Source organism: Artemia sp. Qi Xiang Cuo, chromosome 13 (assembly GCF_049724085.1).
Source record: "Artemia sp. Qi Xiang Cuo chromosome 13, ASM4972408v1, whole genome shotgun sequence".
NCBI classification, from domain to species: Eukaryota; Metazoa; Arthropoda; class Branchiopoda; order Anostraca; family Artemiidae; genus Artemia; species Artemia sp. Qi Xiang Cuo.
Genome location: NC_142806.1, coordinates 11480406 through 11503888, shown reverse-complemented (window position 1 = coordinate 11503888; position 23483 = coordinate 11480406). Strand labels below are relative to the sequence as shown.

The 23483-nt window shown below is 34.9% G+C and overlaps 1 protein-coding gene across 2 annotated transcripts in view; it reads left to right on the top strand.

Moving 5' to 3' along the window:
- LOC148944949 (Ig-like and fibronectin type-III domain-containing protein 2) overlaps positions 1–23483 on the top strand; it is a 321570-nt gene that overhangs the window by 172621 nt on the left and 125466 nt on the right. For both annotated transcript variants that reach the window (XM_089099394.1, XM_089099393.1), the window contains exons 10-11: positions 1522–1731; positions 11702–11834. In XM_089099394.1, the coding sequence (XP_088955520.1) occupies positions 1522–1731; positions 11702–11834 (343 nt within the window). The remainder of the gene's footprint in view (positions 1–1521; positions 1732–11701; positions 11835–23483) is intronic.

Here is a 23483-nt window from a genome sequence, read left to right as displayed (position 1 = left end):
GGCTACAATTTGTTTTGGATCAAAGCCTGGTTTGAGTGGATTCCTAATGCTATTTCCCAAAAATGTAGGATTCCTAGCAATATTGAGATCCAAAACACTGAGATTGAATGGAATAACTTAGCGAAATCTTCTTACCTCCTAAGGATTAAATGAGACTTTGAATACCAACGAAGTTTCCTTGAGAAAGTTTTTTCCGCTATTTTTTTATAGTAAAACTACTTTCTATTTATACTTACTCCATAAATAGAGAAAAGCCTTCTTCTGGGATGCCTCCGTCAACCTCAAATTCAACCAATTTCCAGATGGGCTGGGAATTTAAACTTTTGTTTTTGGAATCAGGTAGCTATATAAACGTTGATCCTTATAACGAGAGAACTATTTGTATTACAATTGTTTTGGATCAAAATGTAGATTGACTAGATTACCAACGTTGTCTCTCAAAATGTGTAAGATTCCCTAGAGCGTCAAAGCTCAAAATACTGAGCTGGAATAGAATAAATAGAATGGATTCCTTTCAGGGAAAGTCACTTACCTACTTTTCTCCAAATGTGATTCCGAATACAAACGGAACTCTTGTGGGGGAATGTCAATTTAAGAGATAACTTGATCTAATTGTGTTGTATGTGAATCACTTTTCCCTAAAGACTTTGTTTTGTATCCTTTTGATAGTGTAGAAATTTGGAGGAAGTTCCATTGCCTTACTTTATATAATTATATATTATTTACATAAAATCCGAATACAAACGGAGATTCTGTTTTATCACTTTTGATAGTGTAGGAACTCGACAGAAGTTCCTTTGTCTCATTTTATACAAATGTTTGATTCGAAGGACAGCCTGTTTATATTAAACCCGTATATTTGGACGCTTTAATACAGTGATGGTGTAAAACAAACTAACAAGCCTGGTTAGCTCAGGTGCTACAGCATCAAACTCCCCATCTCGGGGTCAAGGGTTCTAGCTCCATGTTGTTGTTTTTTGTTCTTATAAAATCTTGAAATCTCAAAATTTAAAATTGTGACGAAAAAAATTAATATTTGATCATTTCACGTGTGCTGATGGGTTCACAATTAGACAAAACGGCGGGGGACCTTTTATATTCGTAAATGAGCGTTTTCACAGCTATAATTTTTCTTGGTGTACCCTGTTTTTTCTCACGACAAAACTTTCATATTTTCAAATAGCTAATACAGGGACTTAAAGTATGAAACACTTTTTAGCATTGGACGGAAATAGGAACCCCTATGTGCTTAAACTCCCTAAGGTCTTTGGTCGTAATTCATTTTTTTTATCTTTCAACCAGGCACGTCCGTGATTTTTTTTTTTTGGGGGGGGGCAGACCAGAAAATAATAAAATACAAATCATATTTTGATAACTTGAATAGGAAGGACCCAGAATAGATTTAAGATTTTGGGTGCCCAGACCCTAAGCACCTTCTTCGTACGTCCCTGCTCTGGACTACTGCTTTTGAATTGTAATGTCTAACTGTTTAACCTTGTTTTAAGTATTCGCTTTTTCAAGGTGCGTCGATAAATTTTGCGATCCTGTCAAATCTGGGGCAACAACGCTGCCTGAATTGATGATCTGTGCACCGTGGGCAAAAGAAAGCTTTTCCTGCTTAGCCAATGAAATTGACCATTCAGCCTGCTGCAAAGCTCGTGGACTCCCTCCGATCTGCGTGGAACTTTGTTCAGGAAATATCACTTCAAGAGTGGATTTCAACCACTTCAAGTAAGTAAATCTGAGTGGAGGGGGGGATTTTAACGGCTTTTGTTTCCCAGAAATCCCCTGGTAGAACAATTAAAAATAGTATTGACTTCTCTAAGGCGAAGAATAGCGATGCATCATTAGCTTTTTTTCAGTTTTAAACATATTAAAAAAAAGATGCAGCTTCATTAGTTAAAATATAACCAACCTTATATTATAAAATATAGAAATATAACTTCATTAGTTAAAATCTAAACTGAAAATGGGTCGAAGAGTACCTGAAGAGTTCAGGGATAACAGGGAAACGAAACTTGCAAAAGAAGAAAGTTATCATTTGTTTTTATTTCTGCCAAAATAAAAAGCATATTTCGTATGTAGTCTTTGTTGGAAAATTCTTTTAAAGCATCGAAATGCTATCCAATTATTCTCTGTGCAAGATTTTTCTTTTGGGGGGGGGGAAGCTTGTGTTTCGTTTGGTCTCCGAAGAAAAAGTTTCTGAAATCTTAGCAGAATGTCTTGCAATTGGATAAAAACAGATTCTGCAAATATAAAATTTAAAACATTATAGAACTCTGACTGAATACATCGAATAATGGCAACGTATTACCCATAAGTTAACATCCAAGTTAATCGTTTTAGAATAAAAATTTTATTTTCATTAATTTTCATTTTAGCTGATTTTTATTCCCCGCTAGTTACCTATGAAATAATAAAAACAAATGGAATTTCTTACCCAAAGCTATGTTTTCTAATGGCTCAATGACCACATGGGATTGGGTTTATATTTTGCTATTTAAGAAGATAAGGTAAATAGTCCAGATGACCAATGTGAAACAATGGGTAATATTCTAGCATAGATTTTTATTTACTATCTGCACATTCTGTTGATTTTGGTGGTTAAAACTTGTAGAAAAGGAACTACACCGTCAATTAAGTTTCAGTACTTCCAAGTTCTTGTGGCTACTTGTTAAGCCTTGAAAATTCTGCGAAAACCTGTCTGTACTTCTATATATATATATACCTGTCGACCCTTACTATATCCAAGTGGATGGTGCGCTGGATTTGGAATCCTTCGTCCGAAAGAGCGTGGTTTCTATTCCTGGTGCCACCAGTTATTTCGTTTGGGAGGGGGGTCAGAGGTGTGACTCTTAGGCTCATCCAGAGTCAACCCACCTCTAAATGGGTATCTGGAGACATCTGGGGAAGGTAAGCAGGAAGGGTTTTAGAAATCATACGATGGCTGGTCTCCATCTCCCTATTGCACTTCTGTCCCCCTCTCTAAAAGCCTTATTTACCTGGGGAATGCCCATTGGAAATTCAATTAAAGAAACTAATAAGCATGGCATCCAAAATCTTGAAAAAAAGACAAAGATCGTTTATGCGTCTCTTGTTTCTAATGTTACATACCTTAGTCGTTTCGTTAATTCTAAAATTTACTGTGCCTCTGTGCCTAACTGTGCCTCATGTGCCTCATGTGTCTAACTGTGCCTCATCGTCTTGCTCCGTCTCCTCTTTGGCATCTATTTCCTGCTGCAAAAAAAGAACTTGTTTAACGGATTTATTTTAAATTTGCTAAATTCTTTTTGCATAATATGCCCCCTTAGACCGGTAACTCTTTTTGGTCTTATAAATCTAAACTCATCTTTCCAGCTACAATTATTGATAAAATAGCGATGGATTTTAAATGGATTTTTAACTCTGTCAGTTAGGGGCTCTGCGCCATTTTTTGTTTTGATAGGTTATTTATAAATTTAATTGAATATATAATAAATTAAAGTCAAATCTAAATAGTAAACCACTTTTAAATAGCTGTTTTGTCTCTGTGTCGAAAATGTTCAAAATCAGAAATCATATTCCCATTTTGGGGTTGAGAGCTAACTTTTACCTAATTGCTATTTTCTCCAAGAAAAGTGCTTCTCCATCACATAAACTAGATCATTTTCTCTCCTTGATTCTTCTAGTGGAGTTGAGTTGCATCCATTTAGGTTCTAATTTACAGAACTGATTTGATTTAGAGAATCCTCACGTCCCTCTTATATTTGTTAGAGACGCTAATCAGATGAGCAGTTCTGGTATGTGAGGAAGTTTCCTAAATGAGTCTTTAGACTCTTTAGACAAAGATGTGTCGCATAAGACTGTCAAGCGGATCTTTGGTATGGGGATAAGTAGTGCATTTACATGGAATTTATTCACTTAAGGATATCTAGGTGTTCTGAAGGAGGGGATACTTTAGGGAGTCCTGGAGCTTTATCCTCAATGGTAAACACGTGAACTACTGAAAGGCCAAGAATCTAGTTTACCTATTGGGATTAACCTTTTAAATGAGAAGTCTCACTGCAAGTGGAAGCTAAGGGGCTGCTGCAACATTTAACCTGGGAAGTTTTTGGTTATCGTAGTGACATCTCAATTTACAACGCGGATAGAGTATCTATGGTAGCTTTAAATTATAACTGAACAGATTCTAGTTGGATTTGGAGGTAATAAATTAATAGAGAGTTATTTCCTGTTTTTTCTCCATTATTGAATTCTACATTCCTAGCGTAATAGTTTTATCAAGTAATGATCCTACTGATGCCATGTTTACATAGAGACATGTCATCTACAATATTTTTTTCGTCAATAAGTTATCAATCGGTATCCCTGTTTTTAGTCACCTTAAAGATCTCGGATGTCAAATTTAGCAAGCTGCTATTTCGACTCAGTGACCATGCTCAGCGACCATGGTTAGCTGTAGTTGACTATAGGAAGTAAGTTGAAACGTAAGGTGTGGCCAAATTCTTGAAAATTTTAACAGTCGGAACTATTCCAGTATATTGTAGTTATTGTAGTAGAAATAGAAAAAGGATAGAATGACCTCTAATTGAGTGATTAGACTGTTTGGGAGAGGATCTGTCAGACCTGGTAGTCAAGTAGATCTTTCATGCGAAGAGAAGTAGTCTATTTGCATGGAATCTACTTATTTAATGGTGTTTAAGGGTTTTCAAGGTGGACTGTCATTTCTGGAGCGTGAATGGAGTACCTTCTCCCCTTTTCATGGTTAAAACTTATGAAGACTGAGATGTTAGAAATTAGGGTTAAAGCTACTTATGGGACTTTGAAAAAAGGGACTTTTCCAAAAAAAGTTATTCCTTTTTAGAGAGTCACTGGAATATAAAATCTAACTTTAGATAGTATATTTTTCTTCCAAGTGCCCACTAATACTTGGGAAATGTTGGGGTTAATTTTTTTTAAGGAAAAGAAATAGAATTCTACTTATCTGTACTTATGTTATTTAAGGCAGGGATACCGCTTGAAACTACTTATTTTAATACGTGACGAGAGCAAAATCGTCCGGCTCAAAAATGCATTCTGAGGAAAGCCGATTAAAGAATTAACGCTTGTTTTCGATCGTTCCATAATCCAGGTAGAGAAATTGTATCTCCTGGATTCTTTCTTCAGCCGTTAAGAATAGTAAAAACAAATACAGGTGATAATTTCTTAAACCACATTGGCCTGACATAACATAATTAAAGAAAAACGAGCATAATAAGGTTTTTAAAGGCCAAATAAAAATACTGACAAAAGACAACAAAGCGAATATTTCGAGGGGACAAACGCCTCTCTTCTTCAGTGCGAAACGAATAAATATATTCAGCGAGAGTGCCGAAAAAAAAACCCAACAAAATAAAACGCGGAAACTCAATGTGAAAAAACCAAAAAATTAAAAGATGAATAAAATTCAATAAAAGCCAAAAATTATAAGAATTAAAACGAAATAGCTAACAACCATAAAAGTGAGTCATTCACCAATATCCGCGATTTGCAAAAAGTTCAAAAAATTTGAAATACAAGAGATAGGCTAATTTCGCTTGCAGAATAATGTCACTCCTAAGAAAAAGTACTGACCGCGATTGTCGATTAGGATAAGTCTGAATTTTCTTTTGCTAAGCAACAGTAGGTCGTATAGAGTCCCTACATAAATCTTTCGGAAAAGTGAAAAATATCACGCTAAATGGTAGGGGATCTTCAAAATTTTTGTTTGTTAGGGAATGAGATAACTTAACTCTCAGGTTACGAATACCGTTTCAAACAATCGATGACGGGCAATACAGGTGTAATTGACAGTTAGATAAACACTAAAATCCAACTGCAAGACCATGCTGAAAAAAGAACAAGGTTCATTGGAAACCTAACGTAATTGAAAAGTGTAGAGCTTGATCAACCAACCGTGTCTACGCCCCTGGAATTCTAAGAAAAACCTGAGAGAGGTCAATATGAAACATGTATATGGAGCGGAAAGATAAGAAAGCCAGTATTTCTGGAAATAAATTTTGGCATAGAGTCAAAGCTAGCTATGAAAAGATTGCTTTAAAGAAAAACATATTATGAAAACATGTGAAAATTAGTTACTGAATAACACAAAAAATAAGCAAAAGAGGACCTCCGGGCTTAAATTCCAAGAGCCCTCATACAGATTTGAGTCTTTACATCAGATGCAATGATCAGGGGCATCAATCCACGAAAATGTAGGGGGAGTAAATTTTTTATAATTTGTGATTTTTTTTTAATTTGTTTCAATGCAAATATAAAAAAAGAGGTATTTTTAAAGTATAAGAGTTATTAAAATTTAAAGAAACTATTGCCCCCGCCTCCTGCCCTCCTTCAATTGGTGGCCCTGGGAACATTATAGTGTTGATATGATGTAAAGAGCCACGTGCCAAAAGGTTTTTGTCCAAGGTCAGTTTGATCAAATGGAACCTAATGTATAAAAAAAAATTGGGGGCAGAGATGGCCCAAAAAGGGCTAATAATTTTCTTGTTTTTGATTTTCTTGTTTTTGATTTGCTTGAACCTTTTATTATTAAGTTTTTGGGCTAAGGGAACACCGATGCAAAAAAAAAAAAAAAAAAAATTGAACAAAATTGTATTCACCCGACACGGAGCCCCACAAATGGCCGAATTAATTCCTCAAACGGCTTGAAACTTTCACTCGCGAGGTTCGGGATCAAGCCACGACCCTAATGCACAATAGGATAATAGAAAATTTTTTTTTTCTAAAAACCAGGTCTGAAAAAGGGCCAAAAAAACTTTTTTTCTTCGAACGGCTTTAAACTCAAATCTGTAAGATCCTAGCCAAGGGAAATTTCATACCCAAACCTAAGCTTAGGTTGGAGGCACAGGCCCCCAAAAATACACCAAAACGCTTTTTATATAGTTTTGCTTGAGACTTGTATCTGAAAGTTCATGAGAAAACCACCAAATAGAATATATACAATATCTTAGTAAAGGCTTGGGAGATACAGTTGAAACTTTCAGTGGGTATTGGAGGGTGGGGTGAAGCGGACCCTCGGGCTTAGCATGGGGGAGGGAACAGAGGTGCATCTAAAGACCTTATGTTTTCAGGCTTTAAAAATAGCATATCTGCACTATCTTAGGAATGGCTTGGCGGATGACGTTCAAAGGAGAGGAAGGAGGAAAGTAGCGGCTAAAAATGTTTTCTTGGTTGACGTAACAGATTTTTTCACTATAATTCTTGTGGAAAGTAGAATATATTCCCGTCTAAGTTGTGAGGTAAATCAAAACACACTATGTGTTACTATGTTATCAAAATGGTGCATCTGCAATATCTTAGGAATGACTTAAAGCATCAAGCTTTTAGAACTTTCAGGGGGTGTTAGTAGGCCAACTAGACCTCTAATTTTAACTTGAAAGAGAATAGGGAGGGGTTATAAATTTTTTTTTGCATTATAAGCCCCAGCGAGATGTTTATTCTGTCACGGTTAAAGAGCGAAGTAAATTAGCAGACAGTAATTTTTTGTCAGGTAATTAAAACTGCATATCTATTAGGTACTGAGAACGGTTCTGTGGATTAATTTTGATTTTTCTGGGGGTTTTTGAGGGAAGAAGGGTAAGTGAGTCTCGATCTTGGGGAGGGAGTAGAAGGAAAGCATCTAAAGGTTTCGTTCTCTAATCTGTTCTAACTTTTCGTTTAAGGTTTTTGGACACTGTTTAAACCCAGGACACTGATTTTTGGACACTGTGTAAAGACGCTGTGTAAACCTAGGTTATCAAAATAGCGTATCGGCATTATATCTGGAGCGGCTTGGGAGATCGATTTAAAATTTGAAGGTAGTTTTAGAGGCAAAGTGGAGCACCAATTGTGATTTGAGAGGGATACAGATAAATTGAAAGAAACTATGAATATAGGCTATAAAAACGGTATATTTGAATCATCTCAGAAATAGTTTTTGGGGAGTTGAGGTGAAACTCTCGGATTGTTAGAGGGAAGAGTGAGCAAGGAGACTTCATATTTTCTAGATAGAGAGAGGATGAGGGGGGCCAACAAGTTTGTGTCTTCCATGCCCCTATGCTCTGTTACTTGAGTCGTTAATGAAAAGGCAGTATGCACGCCCTGGTTAAATAATAATTCGCCCGGAAAAGGGCCGAAAGCTCTTTCGATAAAGCTTAAAACTTACATACGTAAGCACAAAAGTGTTTACTCAAAAGCGTAGCTTTTGGGTAAAGAAGAACCATCTGAGTTAAAAAAAAACTTCCAACTTTTTTTCTTTCGGCGAAAATGGGGCTGAATATTTTTTCACTGAAATCGATATTCGGAACCCAGTAAGATGCTCCTTTGAATCTAAATTTGGATTAGCAGCTTGCTAAATCTGGTACAATTTGAAAACCAATAAACAAAACAGATGACATGTTCCTGTATATAAGGCAGGGCAACCATAGACGCTTTCTCATCTTTGAAATTGTTCAAGCTCATGACTTGTATTTTTGCCTCTTGGGGGGAGGGGTTGTGGAATTATTACATTAATGGAAGGCTGTCACATATTTTCCTCAATTATCCAATTCTAGTTTCCTAGCTTAACAGTTTTTTTCAAGTGATAACCCCACTGATGTCATGTTTACATGGAGCCACATTGCCATGGGTGTCAATATCTCTAAGCTGCTACTCTGACTTCACGTCTAAAATTTCACTAACCAGGTACCGGAGACCCTGGTTAGTTTTATCGATTTTTATGCGTCCTCTTTAGGGACTTTCAAAAAAAAAATTCAATACTGAACCGGAAATGATCCAGTCTCCCATCAACAGCTGCTTTCCTGTAAATTTAAATCTAAAACTCTGAAAATTTAATTTTACGTTCAAACGATAACTTGCATTGTTTTCCCCCATTCCCATTGGAATTCATGTCCTTGTTCCTCAAGGATTCATGTGCAACAACATTTCTGTTAAGCTGGTATCAGAGTTCCCAAAATATCCCTTGCCTTATAATTAAAACTTAGAAAAATTTTGAATTAAGACTCCTTGAAGAGAGATCAGTTTATGCATGGAACTATGTATCTAATTGTTTCTATTGTATGCAGCGATGAAATTACCTGCTCACTTTACTTATTTTTTTTTAGATAAGTACGAAAGAGGGCTATCCATGCTATCTTTTTGCCTGATTTTGGATTTAGTCATTGTAGAAAAACTTTCTTATTTATTGTTTGTTGGAACAATTAATTACGAACGATAATAATTAAATTGGTAGTATCCATTTACTGTTCCAAGTTAATAGGCCAATGAACCCCCTAAGATTTTAATTTTTTTGAATTTTGTTGGTTTTTGATTTTTGATAATAAATGTAATTGAACTTGATTAAAAAAAAACGGCTAAAGATATGTTATTACCATGAGGCAGTAATGAAAGGGGACAGTACTGGGAGAAATAATGACAATTACTGGGAGAAGTAATTGTGACCAGTGACAAACTCAGTAGAGACATCTTTCTTGTTGTTCAAATGTTTCTTAAGACAATGTCAACATGTCCTGTCCTTTTGGCTATGATGATGCAAATATTTAAAACAAAATGTTCGTTTGTGGGAAAAGAGCTTTTAGAAAATCAAATTAGTTATATTATTTATTAGATATATATTATATTAGAGGGTAACCGAAAAATTTTTGGGTCTCTATCAAAAGCAATTGGGTCTCTATCAAAAGCAATGGTTCCCAACCGATCTTGGGCCATGCCCCCTAGGCATTTCTAAAATCATGATGATCTCTTCAATTTTGTTACTAGAAATTTTACGTACTTCAGGCGTATTTCATACTAATGAAAATGTTTGTTTAGATTTTTATATAACACCTTTTATACAATGCTTGACGTCATTGCAAAACGAATTTGTATCTTTTTTGCTCTTTAAATTTTGCATAAAAAAATTTTGTTTATTATTTTTTTCAAAGTTAAGGCTCTAGAATATAGTCAGCCGAAGTGTGCACCTCCTGCTAGTGACCTGCCTGTGCTCCTTAAGGGAATCCTTAAACGTGAAAAATATGTTTCCATTCTTAATTTTTAACTGTGTTCAGTTTATTGGGGATGTGAGCAAAAATAATTTCGTTTTTAATAATATAGCTCATTTTTATAAGCAACGCCGAAAAAAAAAGCACGGTTAAGGGTTCTCACAATGGAATTGAACAAAAAAATGTTTTCCTTATAAATATTTTTATAAAATGTATGAAAAAAGTTTTAGCACGCTATCAGAGTAAGTGTCCAAAACATACCCATGCCCATTAATTTAAATGGGGTGGAAGGGGGGGGCAAGCTGAATGTAAATGCAAAAAAAAAAAAAACAGGCAGAGTTTATGAAAAAATAAGGAAATCATAAGTAAATCGATTAGATCTCAGGTTAGACTGTGAGCTTTGACATCATGCCAACTTTATCCACTTCTATCCTTTTATCCACTTTTTAACGTCGTTGAATCATCGATTTCATTTGGATTTTTATGGCAAAATATTTTTTGTCTTTTTTAACTTTTCGTTTACTGTTTTAGAGAACATAAAATGTTAGAGACAATGACTTTATGAAAACCCAAGAATGGCCATATCAAAAAATTATTTGGCTTTTGATACTAAAACAATATTTGTCATCGTTGGCTTTAACTCTTATTTTGAGTAGTGTTCTGGTGGTTGTACAATGTTTGAGGCTATAATCGTTTGCTACAAATAATTTTCAATTTTTACATTACTGCTAAATACATTCTAAGACCACACTGGCTATACATGACTTATGAAGCTAAGAGAGGAAAGGAAATAATAAAAGAAAAAGAAAATAAAAAAGGGTGAGAAAACGAGGATTTTGTCAGCCAGTGGCAAGACATGAAGATGAAGAACAAGCAAATATTTGGACAAGGACCTCCGCCAAGTCGTCCTCAGTACTAAACAAAAAATAAAAAATAACAAAAATCAAAATTTTTGGAGTTTACTCAACAAGATGAGAACAGAGACTCATTTGAGTCTCGGTTCATGTTCAGAGACTGTTCTGTTCAGAGACTAATTTGAGTATCTGCTCATATTCAGAGACTGTTCTGTTCAGAGACTCATTTGAGTCTCTGGTCATGTTCAGTGACTGTTCTGTTCAGAGGCTCATTTGAGTCTCTGTTCATGATCAGAGACTGTTCTGTTCAGAGACTCATTTGAGTCTCTGTTCATGTTCAGAGACTGTTCTGTTCAGAGACGCATTTGAGTCTCTGTTCCTGTTCAGAGAGTGTTCTGTTCAGAGACTCATTTGAGTCTCTGTTCGCATCTTGTTGAGTAAACTCCAAAAGGTTAAATTTTTGTTGTTTTTTTTCTTTTTTGTTTAGCACTGAGGACGACATGGCGGAGGGCCTTGTCGAAATATTTGCTTGTTCGTCGTCTTCATGTTTTGCCACTGGCTGACAAAGTCCTCGTTTTCTCACACCTTTTTTTATTTTATTTTTCTTTTATTATTTCCTTTCCTCTCTTAGCTTCATGTGTACATTACTACTACTACTGCTACTAACAACTCACCGCAGGACCAAGCCGCCTGAGGCCAACACTGTCCTCCTCCATCCCAATCTATTCAAAGTGTCCTTTTTACACCCTCCCAGGAAGTTCCAATTTCCTTTAAATCTTTCTTTTACATTCTTTAATGTAATTTTTACATTCTTTAAACTGAAATGTAACAAACAAGTTTCTATTCTCTTTTTATCCACCTGTTTATTTTCAGGTGTATTCAATACATGGATGATTTGAGCAATTGTGTTTTACAAGGCTTCGGTGTGCTGCCGAGTGAGCCAAGAAATCTGGAAGTTTCAAATATAAGCCCCAACTTTGCCATCCTTCACTGGAACTTACCAAAGGTAAGACCAAGTTTTATAATGAAACGCAACTGAAAGTTTAGAGTGTGTATAATAGAATCTGATATTTCCAACACAGAGTTTATGAGAAAACTGAATATTGGATTTATAATATAAAAACTTTCAAAGTGTAAAAAATGCTGTAAGGACCTTTTATGCCACGTGACTTAAAGGGGATTCAAATCACATTAAGAATCAAAAGAGTAAAGTTATTAGATAAGATTTTCATTGATCTTTATTAAGATCATTATTGATCAATTTTTAATGATCTTTATTTGAATTTTATTAAGATTGTATAATATTGTTTTAATGAGGTTTCTTTATATAAGCACATTATCCATAAAAATAAATGTAATTTCCTGAACAGAAAGCTCATAGGCCTTGGGACCAAATTCTGAATGCAATAAATAGCACTGTCACCAAAAAAAAATGAAAAAAATTAACAAGTGCAAGTATAGTACTGGCATTTTACAGTCAAAATGAAAAATTAATCTTTGCATATCAATATACTAGAAACATTTCGACCTGTTATTATCAGGTTATGCTTATTAGTATAATTGGGCATATTTAATAGTATATCTTAATATGTCTTCTCATGAGGGAACTAAAAACAAACGAATTTTATATTGAATTGTTTCATCTGATATAGAACTTATAACATATCACCACATCAACATATTAGAAACATATCAACCTATTAGGAACCAGATTGTACTTTTTAGAATAATTAGGTATACTTAATAGTATAGCTTAATATATCTTATCCTGAGGGAACTGAACACAAATGAATCCTTGGTTCAGCATTGTTAAACTAGTTCCGAAAACTGCTAGTGATACTAAATAAATAAAAGTTTAAATAGGGATCAAATCCTTTTAAAAAACAGTGATTTTCACAAACAGTAAAACTACTGATATTTTACTACTGATGACGGTAACTGCATACCTGACGGAAATATCTAGTATTTTTTGTGAAATTTTATCACTGTTAGTGAAAATCACTGTCTATTAAAAGATTTGATCCCTATTTGAACTTTTATTTATTTATTGTCATGGAAAGGCAGTGTGTTTTCCGAAATTATTTAGTGATACTAATAGTTGTTGCCAGAAATGGATTAATTCAACACATTTTAATTTAATATATTAAAATTTTAATTTAAAAGGACGAAGTATATTTGGTACCAACTAAGAACTTTAGGAAGAATAGAACTTTAGGAAGATTGCTTTTATTGATGATAGAATAAATGAGGGCTGGAGAAAAACTCAAGTTTTGTAGTTCTACTTCAAGTTCTTTTCCAGTCTTCTAATTACACTATAAAAAAAATTTGATCCCTTTGATATGTGATAGACCAGTGATTTGAATATTTTTGATATTGGAAGCATGTAGTTTATATATTAATTTAGAACGGACATCATCAGAGCCTGGTAAATATTTCGATGTTCATATTATTGACTTACGAATAAATTCACACTACTCGATGCCTTTTTTAAAATTTTGATTTTACTTTAATTTACTTTAAAATTTTACTTTAAAATTTTAATTTACTTGGACTATCTGTCTTGGCTTTTCTCTGTCTACAATTAGCCATATCTTGATGCAACCTACTGCAAAATACTTGATAGCTTCAGGCTCTTTAAGAATTTAATAATTGTTTCTCTCGCAAATTCAAATTTAAGCTCTTTTTGAACCCTTGAAAAAGACCAAAAATGTCTAGTCTTTGTTTATATTCAGAAAGAAGATTTTGTTTATATTCAGAAGAAGTTTATATTCAAAAAGAGCATAAGAAATGGCATCTAGTGGTGTGTTTACTTTATTCGTAGGTCAATAATATGAACAGCGAAATATTTACCCAGAGCCTTGCCTTAATTAAATGTACTAAAACTATTTAAATCTTTTACAAAACAGAGAATCCTGCAAAAAAAAAAAACGCGGCATTTTCCGCATTGCTAGACTTTTTCTCTAGCTCAAATCCATGCGCTAAACCGTGTGTTTTTTAACCGCAGGGTTTGCTGCATCATGCAATGGTACCTTTTAGCATACATATTCAGAAAAATCTGTGTTTCAGGTTTACTCGTTGAGACCAGCTTCTATTGCAACAAAACATGAATTTTACCCATAAATTTGAAACTTTGATAAGAAGAACCTTTGTGTTTTTACTACAATGAGCACAACTAGATTATACAATATTTTTGCCCATTCTCCCACCTTCAAAATGTAGTTTACATCTATTCTGTAAAGTGAACCTTAAATTGCATCGTGCCACAATCCCCGTGGCCTATCCGACTTGAACCACAGTAGAAAGAATATACAGTATCGACAAAGGTATACTCTCCGTTATAAAGAAGTGAAACAGATTTAAAACCACACAATCTGCCTTCGCGCATGCGCGATTCTGATGTACACATTACGATATGCCTATAGAAAACCTGTTTTTTTGCCGACTAGCAACTGGACTAGGCTGTGACGACACGGCTCAGTCTTTAGACGCGGTATCAAATGTGTTTCATTTTTGGAAAAAGAAGACGCTTCAGTCTACAGTGGACTTGAACTGAAACATCTCTTACTCAGCATTGGCGGTGCTGAAGAGAGGTGCGCTTTGATTGCGTGGACTGATCAGCGATGCGAGCGTGGAGCAAAGCTAGAATGTGACGCAAGCTATGCAAATTATATATGAATCTTTCCTGATGTTGTTACTATGACTGACTTGAGATAGTTGTCTTTGGACTAAAACTTTATTTTATCTTTTACATAGAATTTGTTCTTAAAGGATGGGGTAAAATATTTTTCTCCAGGCTTTAAAAAAGAGCATACGCAACAGTTTGTATCTTAATATGTGTGACAGGGTTTTTGACTAGTCGAATATAGGAAAAATAGCCCATATACTTATATAGGCTACACATACATATTAATACATATGATATATACATATGGTATGTACCCACACATCATAAAATAGCTTCTACATACCTATTATTTCTCTTTAGCACAAGTGGTTCTTTTCTCTTTGTCCTGATAGAAAAAATAAAAAGAGGGGAATACAAACATAAGAAACATTTTCTCTAAGATTTTATAATGAATTTTAAGATTTTGGGAGCGTTAAGTGACGATGTCTGTGTATATTCTTACCAGGGACGTACGCAAGGGGGCCTCTGGGCCCGGCCCCCTCCGAAATATCACGATTTTTTTTTCATTTTCCCATAATTTTCTGATTTTTCTCACAGAATAATGGGTTTGAAGGATTTGCCCCCCCCCCCGAAACAAATTGGGCACCCCCCCCCCCCACAAAACAAATTCCTGCGGACGTGCCTGATTCTCACAGACGATCTGGGCCTCCTGGGGGCTCTCTTATCTACATATTAGTCGCAGGGTTGTCATCTAGAGACAGGATGATGTAGATAATTACATATTTTTAACAGTAAACCTATTTTTGTTGAATAGCATTTATCAATGTCTTGTAAGTTAAAACATTTTGATCCTCAAAAAAAAATCCTGATTATTAAAGAGGAGGAAAACCAAAATTTAAAAAGTAATTATTTGAAATCTTTCTTTTGCAATTCTTGCAAAGAAACCACTTTAAAGATAATATTATCATCGGTTTTTTAGTGTGGAACTTAATTTTATTGCTCCATTGAATTTTTGATATTAAAATAGTTCAATTGAAGAATCCTGAAACATCATCTTTCGTAAAAAGTCTAATTTTAACTAAAATTCTGACTCTAAAACAAGCAGAAAGAAGATGTTAACTTGATCGCGGAAGGAAACAATGAAAGATAACACTTTCCTGCAAGAAAAGATTAAACGATTTCACGTTATCCCCCAAAGGTTATGATAGACTGTTTATCCTAAATTTCCCTAGGCTATGAAGAAAGACATTTAAATGTAGCAAAACTGAGGTAGCAAAGACATCAATGTCAAAACGCAGTCATTTTCTTCTTTTTCTTTTTTGCATTTGTAAAGATAAATTGTAAAGATAAATAATTCTTTTGAGCTCGTTGTAAGAGGGTGGTATGTCACCTTTGTTTGAAGCTTAAATATCACTCTCTACTTTCCTTTGAAAATTTTGGTTTTCTGCTATATGATGCTCTATATGACTACTGCTCTCTTACTGTTTGAAGATAATGAGTTGGATGTACATCGGACGCAGAAGTGCGCACCCTGCAGACGGTGGATGCATTCAAGCGTTAAGCTACGTTCATTTAACTGTCTTATTAATATTGACTAAAAGAGCAAAATTTTTATACACATTTGGTTGATTAGAGGCTTAATTTCATATGATATTGTATAACGGGTCACCGCTAACTAAGGACAGATTTTTGTTTGGGCTCTTTTAGCTGATTAAATAAGAAAAACAAGTTTTTTGAACTGAAAGTAAGGAGCGACATTAAAAATTAAAACGAACAGAAATTAATCCCTATATGAAAGGGACTGTCCCCTCCTCAACGCCTCTCTCTTTATGCTAAAGTTTTTTATTGTTTTAAAAAATAAAGTTTTGAGACAGAGTCAAACTTTAGCGTAAAGAGCGAGGCGTTGAGGAGAACCCTTTCATATACGGAATAATTTCTATTCGTTTTAAGTTTTAATGTCGCTCCTTACTTTCAGTTTAAAAAACTTTTTTTTTATTTAATTTTTGAACGTTTTTGAAAAAATACAGGTTTTGATCTTACATTTTGAGCTCACCGTACATTAATAATTAAAACAAAATTTTCATATTAATTTACTTTTATTTAGTTAAATGGCTTTCTCGAAACGTGTTTAATTTTATTTACGAACGTTTTTATTAGTAATAAATATACATAACTTAAGAATTAACTTACGTAACGAACTTCTATATTCATATATTTTTAATACGTTTATTATGGGGTTCGCCCCCTAGTCAATATCTTGCTCTTTAAGCGAAAGTTCGAATTTTTTTTCCAATTCTTTAAAAATGACCGCTTAATCACAAAGGCCGTTAATTAGAATAAATAGCTCTTATGAAAGTACTAAAAAATCTTTGGCTCAAAGGGCGAGGTATTGACTAGGGGATGGACCCAATCATATATGTAATATTTTCTGTTCGTATAAAGTTTCGATGTTGCTGCTGCTGCAGTTGAAATACTTGTTTTTTTATATTAAATTTCTGATCTTTTTTTAAATAATGCTGGGAAGTCCGGCTTCCCCTTAATAGCAATTTCCCTTCCTCCATTAAAACTACCCTCTTGAAAAGATCCTCCCACATAACCCCCGACCCCCCCCCACTAACAGGAAAAATCTCTCCTGAAAACGTCTGTATACTTCCCAATAACCAATACAATCTGTTAACATTAGGTAAAGTTCATAACTTTCAGCCCTCCCCCGGGAACTTCGGGGGATTAAGTCATCCTAAAAGACATAATTATAATATTTTCGAACATGCTGAACAAAATGGCTATCTCAAAATTTTGATCAGGTGACTTTGGGAAAAAATGAGCGTGGGAGGGGGCCTAGTTGCCCTCCATTTTTTTTGGTCACTTAAAAAGGGCACTAGAACTTTTAATTTCCATTCCATTGATCCCTCCTACGATATTCTAGGACAACTGGGTCGATACGATCACCCCTGGAAAAAAACAACAAACAAACAAATAAACACACACCCGTGATCTTTCTTCTGGCCAAAAATGCAAAATTCCACATTTTTGTAGATGGGAGCTTGAAACCTCTACAGTAGGGTTTTCTGATACGCAGAATATGAGGGTGTGATTTTCATTAAGGTTCTATACTTTTTAGGGGGTGTTTCCCCCTTTTTTCGAAAATCAGCCAAATTTTCTCAGGCTCCTAACTTTTGATGGGTAGAATTAAACTTGATGAAACTTATATATTTGAAATCAGCATTAAAATCTGATTCTTTTGATGTATCTATTTGTATCAAAATACCGTTTTCTAGAGTATCGGTTACCATTGAGCCGGGTCGCTCCTTACTTACAGTTCGTTACCACGAACTGTTTGATCGCGACGCCTAATTGACATCTTTCTATCCTAAAAATCTCAATTATTTTAAACAACTCTCAAATTTTCGAATAATATCGTAAATTTCTCTTTTTAAGTATAATTGACGTTGCACAGCGTCAAAGTGCGACCTCAGCCAAAACAATATCTTAAGGTTAATTGTTCATCATATGAAAACGTAATTGCAAGTATTTGGTAATTTTACTTGCTAAAATAAGCTAAAAATAAGCTAAAATAAGCAACAACCAATAATTTTGGGCAAATCCTAGGTGCTGGTTATTTTCTAAAGGGCATGGAGTTGGCACCTTACTGAATATACCATGCTCAAACTCTCCAGATCGTCAATCAAAATGTGCAGGTCAACTATTGTACTACCAATATTTAGTAAGAGATTTTATAAGTCTTCTACAAAATATTGGGCCTCCTCCGAACAGCATCGTTTCCTTGGTCCATTTTCACGAGCATGGCAATTGAACTAATGTTGAACAGAATCAGCGCCAAAATATAGGTTCAAGGGAGGAATGACTTCCATCTACCTCTCATCCTCGTGAAAACGGTCCCTTAAACTTGGCGCTATTACTTTAATCAACTGATTGGTTTTTATTATGAGATTTATTAATTCTAATTTAATGAATGTTGTTCAGTCAAGTTAAGATGAATACATACCATATTATAATAATTCCTACGTGTATTCACAACCATTTTGGACCAAGAACCTTATATCGAATATTGATTATAAGTAACTATTTAAAATAAAGACTATTGGCCACGCATACCTACACACATAGTATGGAGACAAACGCTCCAGGTTTGTCTGAAAGACCTTATTCCCTGGAATTACTTTCGAAACAAAACGCTTCTTTACCATTTTTTCCTTCAGGAACTATTTTTGAAAATCAGCATATGTTGGGCTTAAAGATGTCCAAATGTTTTATTTTTTCTAAATCCTAAATTTGTGGCGCTAGGTAAAATTAAATATCGGATTTGTCGCTAGTCTTTTATTGAGGTTATAATATGCTAGATCTCGTCTTTGTGGTTTCCCTGTAAAGGTTGTTGAAAGGTGACTCCTACTGGTGCTTCTCAAGGTTTACCTTCTCACATGTTATTCAGGTGCTCTTAGGCACTTCTGATGATTCAGTATTGACCGTTTTACCTGATAGCCTGCTCAAATTATTCGCTGTTAAGCAATGGACTGTTTTTTACGGCTTTTGGGCTCTAACTTGGCTCTCTTTTTAGTATGGTTTCTAATAAAATGATAACAGACAGACTCCTGAAGAATTTTATGGTTTTCTTCTGGAACAAATATTGCTTTCTAAGTAGTATTTTACTGCGCTTACATATTCCCTGTCTGTCATTATTACTTATTTATTCTCTTCAATAATACCTTTGGTGCCTTGTCTCATATCACATTCAGAGCATGCTGGGAGGAAATCCAAAGTTTGGTAAGAAACTTGTTGGATTAAGAGAAGACTAAAGACTTGAATATTCGAAATGAGATATTTGTCTATTTATGATTTCGAAATGCCAGAGAAAGAAAGAGGGGAGTTGTTGATTTTCTAAAATAATTTTCTGTTCCCTAAGATTTCTTTTATTTATTGTATAATTATGGACCTGTGTGACAGGTGGACCTTTTTAACATTTCCCTAAATTTCTGTGAGGTTGGAAATGAGGTCAAGATATATGTCAAGATTTGTGTCTGACAGTATGAGGGGGGGGGGGGGGCAAAACACAAAAAAATGCACAAAAATGTGCGGATTTTGCACAGAAATCCACGCGAGGTATTTCATAATGATTTAGAAAAACTTGAGATTTAGAATGGGAGCCTCACACACTCAAAGCCATACCCCTTTTCCACATCTGTTTGAGTTGTGGAAGCAACAGCTACTTAGTAATAACGTCTTAGTATTTGGAATAAAATTTACCAGGTATATTTGGTAGTTAACGCATAAAAGAGGTCACAAATGCCCTGGGGTAGCATTGCTCATATGATAAAAATCTACCAGTGACCTTAAAGACCCACCCCCTCCTAATGGATTATAGCCCACTTGCTGCTTTGCAACCTTGAAGGATAATCAAGGATTCAATCGAAACTTATTACTATTCCCTACGTGTAAACTTCTGCCTAAGTTAGAGCTGACTTAAAATTAAAAATAAGCCAAAACTTATCCTAAGTTTGTGCTATTGAGGAAGTTAACCTAGAAGTTTTTCACTGGAATTAGAGTAACAATTGGTAATCGATATGGTCCATCTAGTCAAGTATAGATCTGAAACGAGGTCCTTCGAAAGGCCAAGGAAGATATGCTAATTTTTTCCAAAGGAATTGCCCAAGGTCTTAGGTGCTCTTTTGTTTGACCTTGTATCGATAGATACAAGGTATTTCGTAAGGACTTGAATTCTTATCCAGGTTTCTTTGGTGGATTTTGTAAATACTAATGTACAAAATTCCCATCATTTGCTTATCTTTGAAGAATAATAAAGTATAGAAAAATAGAGGAATTGCCTGTTCAGTGATTTTTAACTTTTTCAGCAGTTTTTTTCCGCTGACATGTTTCCGCTAGCTGTAAAAAAATGAGTGTACGCTATTTTTTCTTCATATCTAGGTCAATTTCTTTTTCCCCTCTTCGGCCCCCTCCCCATGATTGATAAGACTCTTCTTTCTTTTACACCTGAATTTTCGGATATCATTAAAATTGTGTACACATCTATTTCTACAGGAGGTATAGTGTGTATTACGTAGTAAGGGAGGACGTAGTGAGGGAGAATCTTACAAGGGGACTAGATTCTTTCCAAAGGAATTGCCCAAGGTCTTAGGTGCTCTTTTGTTTGACCTTGTATCGATAGATACAAGGTATTTCGTAAGGACTTGAATTCTTATCCAGGTTTCTTTGGTGGATTTTGTAAATACTAATGTACAAAATTCCCCATCATTTGCTTATCTTTGAAGAATAATAAAGTATAGAAAAATAGAGGAATTGCCTTTTCAGTGATTTTTAACTTTTTCAGCAGTTTTTTCCGCTGACATATGTTTCCGCTAGCTGTAAAAAAATGAGTGTACGCTATTTTTTCTTCATATCTAGGTCAATTTCTTTTTCCCCTCTTCGGCCCCCTCCCCATGATTGATAAGACTCTTCTTTCTTTTACACCTGAATTTTCGGATATCATTAAAATTGTTTACACATCTATTTCTACAGGAGGTATAGTGTGTATTACGTAGTAAGGGAGGACGTAGTGAGGGAGGATCTTACAAGGGGACTAGATTCTTTCCAAAGGAATTGCCCAAGGTCTTAGGTACTCTTTTTTTTTTTACCTTGTATCAAAGAATAAGCTGTATAGAAGGTTTATATCCACCCCACTTTCTAGGGATGTAATGAACGAAAAGATGGTTAACCCAAGCTACGCCAAGGGTAGAAATCGCTTTCTGGGCACTCTTTCTTTGATATTTTAAAGAAAGTAGCAGTGTCAGGTGAATCAAATTCAGGGATCAGCTGAGATATCAGAGCCTTAAAATCCCTGAAAGTTTCAGTCATCGAGACAAATACTTCCCTTAAAATTTTCGAAAGGAAATTATTAAAGAAAATTTGTTGGAAAGTTATCGTTTACCGTAGTTAAGAATACTTTTTGTTACCCATATAAATTAAAGTATATTAAATAACAATCTGCGTGGCAAATTTGATTCGGTCCTGCTTTCTATGGCTGTACCTTAAGTACCAAGGACATCAAAATAAAAGCATTTATGCCCCATGAAACCATCTTAGGGAGTAGAGGTAATCGTTAGGATAAAACTTGACATCAACATCTTCTACCTTCTTAAATAAAAACTTCAAATAGGGATAGATCTTTATTTTAAAAAGTATCTTAAATCTTAATAAATTATCTTATAAGAATTTTCTTAATTGTTTTTTGTATGAAAATTATCACTGTCTGTTAAAAGGATTTATCACTATTTGAACTTCTTATTTATCATCATGGAAAGGCAGTGCGGTCTTCGAAATTATCTATTTCTACCCTCTTGCGAAACAAATTGAAACGCTTAGATCCCCTGTGGAAAGGTTATAGATTTGTTGTAAGATACCAAACATATTGCGCGTCAAGGAGCTTGATTCACAGCAGTGCTCAACGATAATTATGTTCGTTCTATGGCCTAGGTATCTGAGGTGTCGAATAGCTCTTCCTAACTTCTTGGAAATGTGAGCCTGTGTTTCCTCAAAGCATCCGCTCATGTTACTTGCAAAATCATAGCATTGAAATGCCAGTTTGTCGTCACTGATATAAGTCTTCCGTAATACTCGTAGATTTTCAAACAGTTCATGGTAACAAACTGTAAGTAAGGAGCGACCCGGCTCAATAGTAACCGAAACGCTAAGAAACGGAATTTTAATACCTACAAATATATCAGAAGAATCTAATTTTTATGCTGATTCCAAATTTATAAATTTCCTAAAGTTTAGTCTTACACATCAAAAGTTACGAGCCTGAGAAAATGTGCCTTATTTTTGAAAAAAGGGGGAAAAACCCCTAAAAATCATAGAACTCTAATGAAAATTACACCATCAGATCCAGCGTATCAGAGAACCCTACTATAGAGGTTTCAAGTTCCTATCTGCAAAAATGTGGAATTTTGTATTTTTGTCAGAAGAAAGATCACGGATGCGCGTTTGTTTATTTATTTATTTTTTCCAGGGGTGATCGTATCGATCCAGTAGTCCTAGAATATCGTAAGAGGGCTCATTTGAACGGAAATTAGAAGTTCTAGTGTCCTTTTTAAGTGACCAAAGAAATTGGAGAGCAACTTGGCCCCCTTCCACTCTCATTTTTTTTCCCAAAGTCACCCAATCAAAATTTTGAGATAGCAATTTTGTTCAGCATAGTCGAAAACCTAATAAATATGTTTTTTAGGATGACTCAATCCCCCACAAGTCCCGGGGGAAGGGTTGGAAGTTATGAGCTTTGCCCATTGTATACATATAGCCTGGTGGTCAATGGGGAGCATAAAGACGTTTCAGGAGGGATTTTTTTCTGATGGGGGGGTTGGAGGAGGGGGTTACGGGGGAGGATCCTTCCATGGAGGATGTTTCCTTGGGGAAGGGACATTTCTATGAAGGGGGCGCCGGATTTCCCAGCATTATTTAAAAAACGATCAGAAATTAAATAAAAAAGACTAGTTTTTTCAACTGAAAGTAAGGAGCAACTTTAAAACTTAAAACAAACAGAAATTATTACGTAAATGAGGAGGTTCGCCACCTAGTCAATACCTCGCCCTTTTCGCTAAATTTTTTTTAGTACTATCAAAAGAGCTATCTATTCTAATTAACCGTTTGTGATTCAGGGGTTTGTGATTCGAACAAAATTCGAACTTTAGCGTAAAGAGAAAGGTATCGACTAGGGGGAAAACTCCCTAATATACTTAATAAAACATATGAATATAGAAATTCGTTACGTAAGTTAATTCGTAAGTTACGTCAGAACAAAATTTCGAGAAAGCCATTTAGCCAAAAAAAAGAAAATTAATATGTGAATTTCGTTTTAATTATTCATGTACGGTGAGCCAAAATCAAAGCTGCATTAATTCAAAAACGTTTAAAAACTAACTTAAAAAACAAATTTTTTTAACTGAAAGTAAGGAGCGACATTAAAACTTAAATCTGACAGTAATTATACTGTAGATGAAAGGGGATGTCCCCTCCTCAACG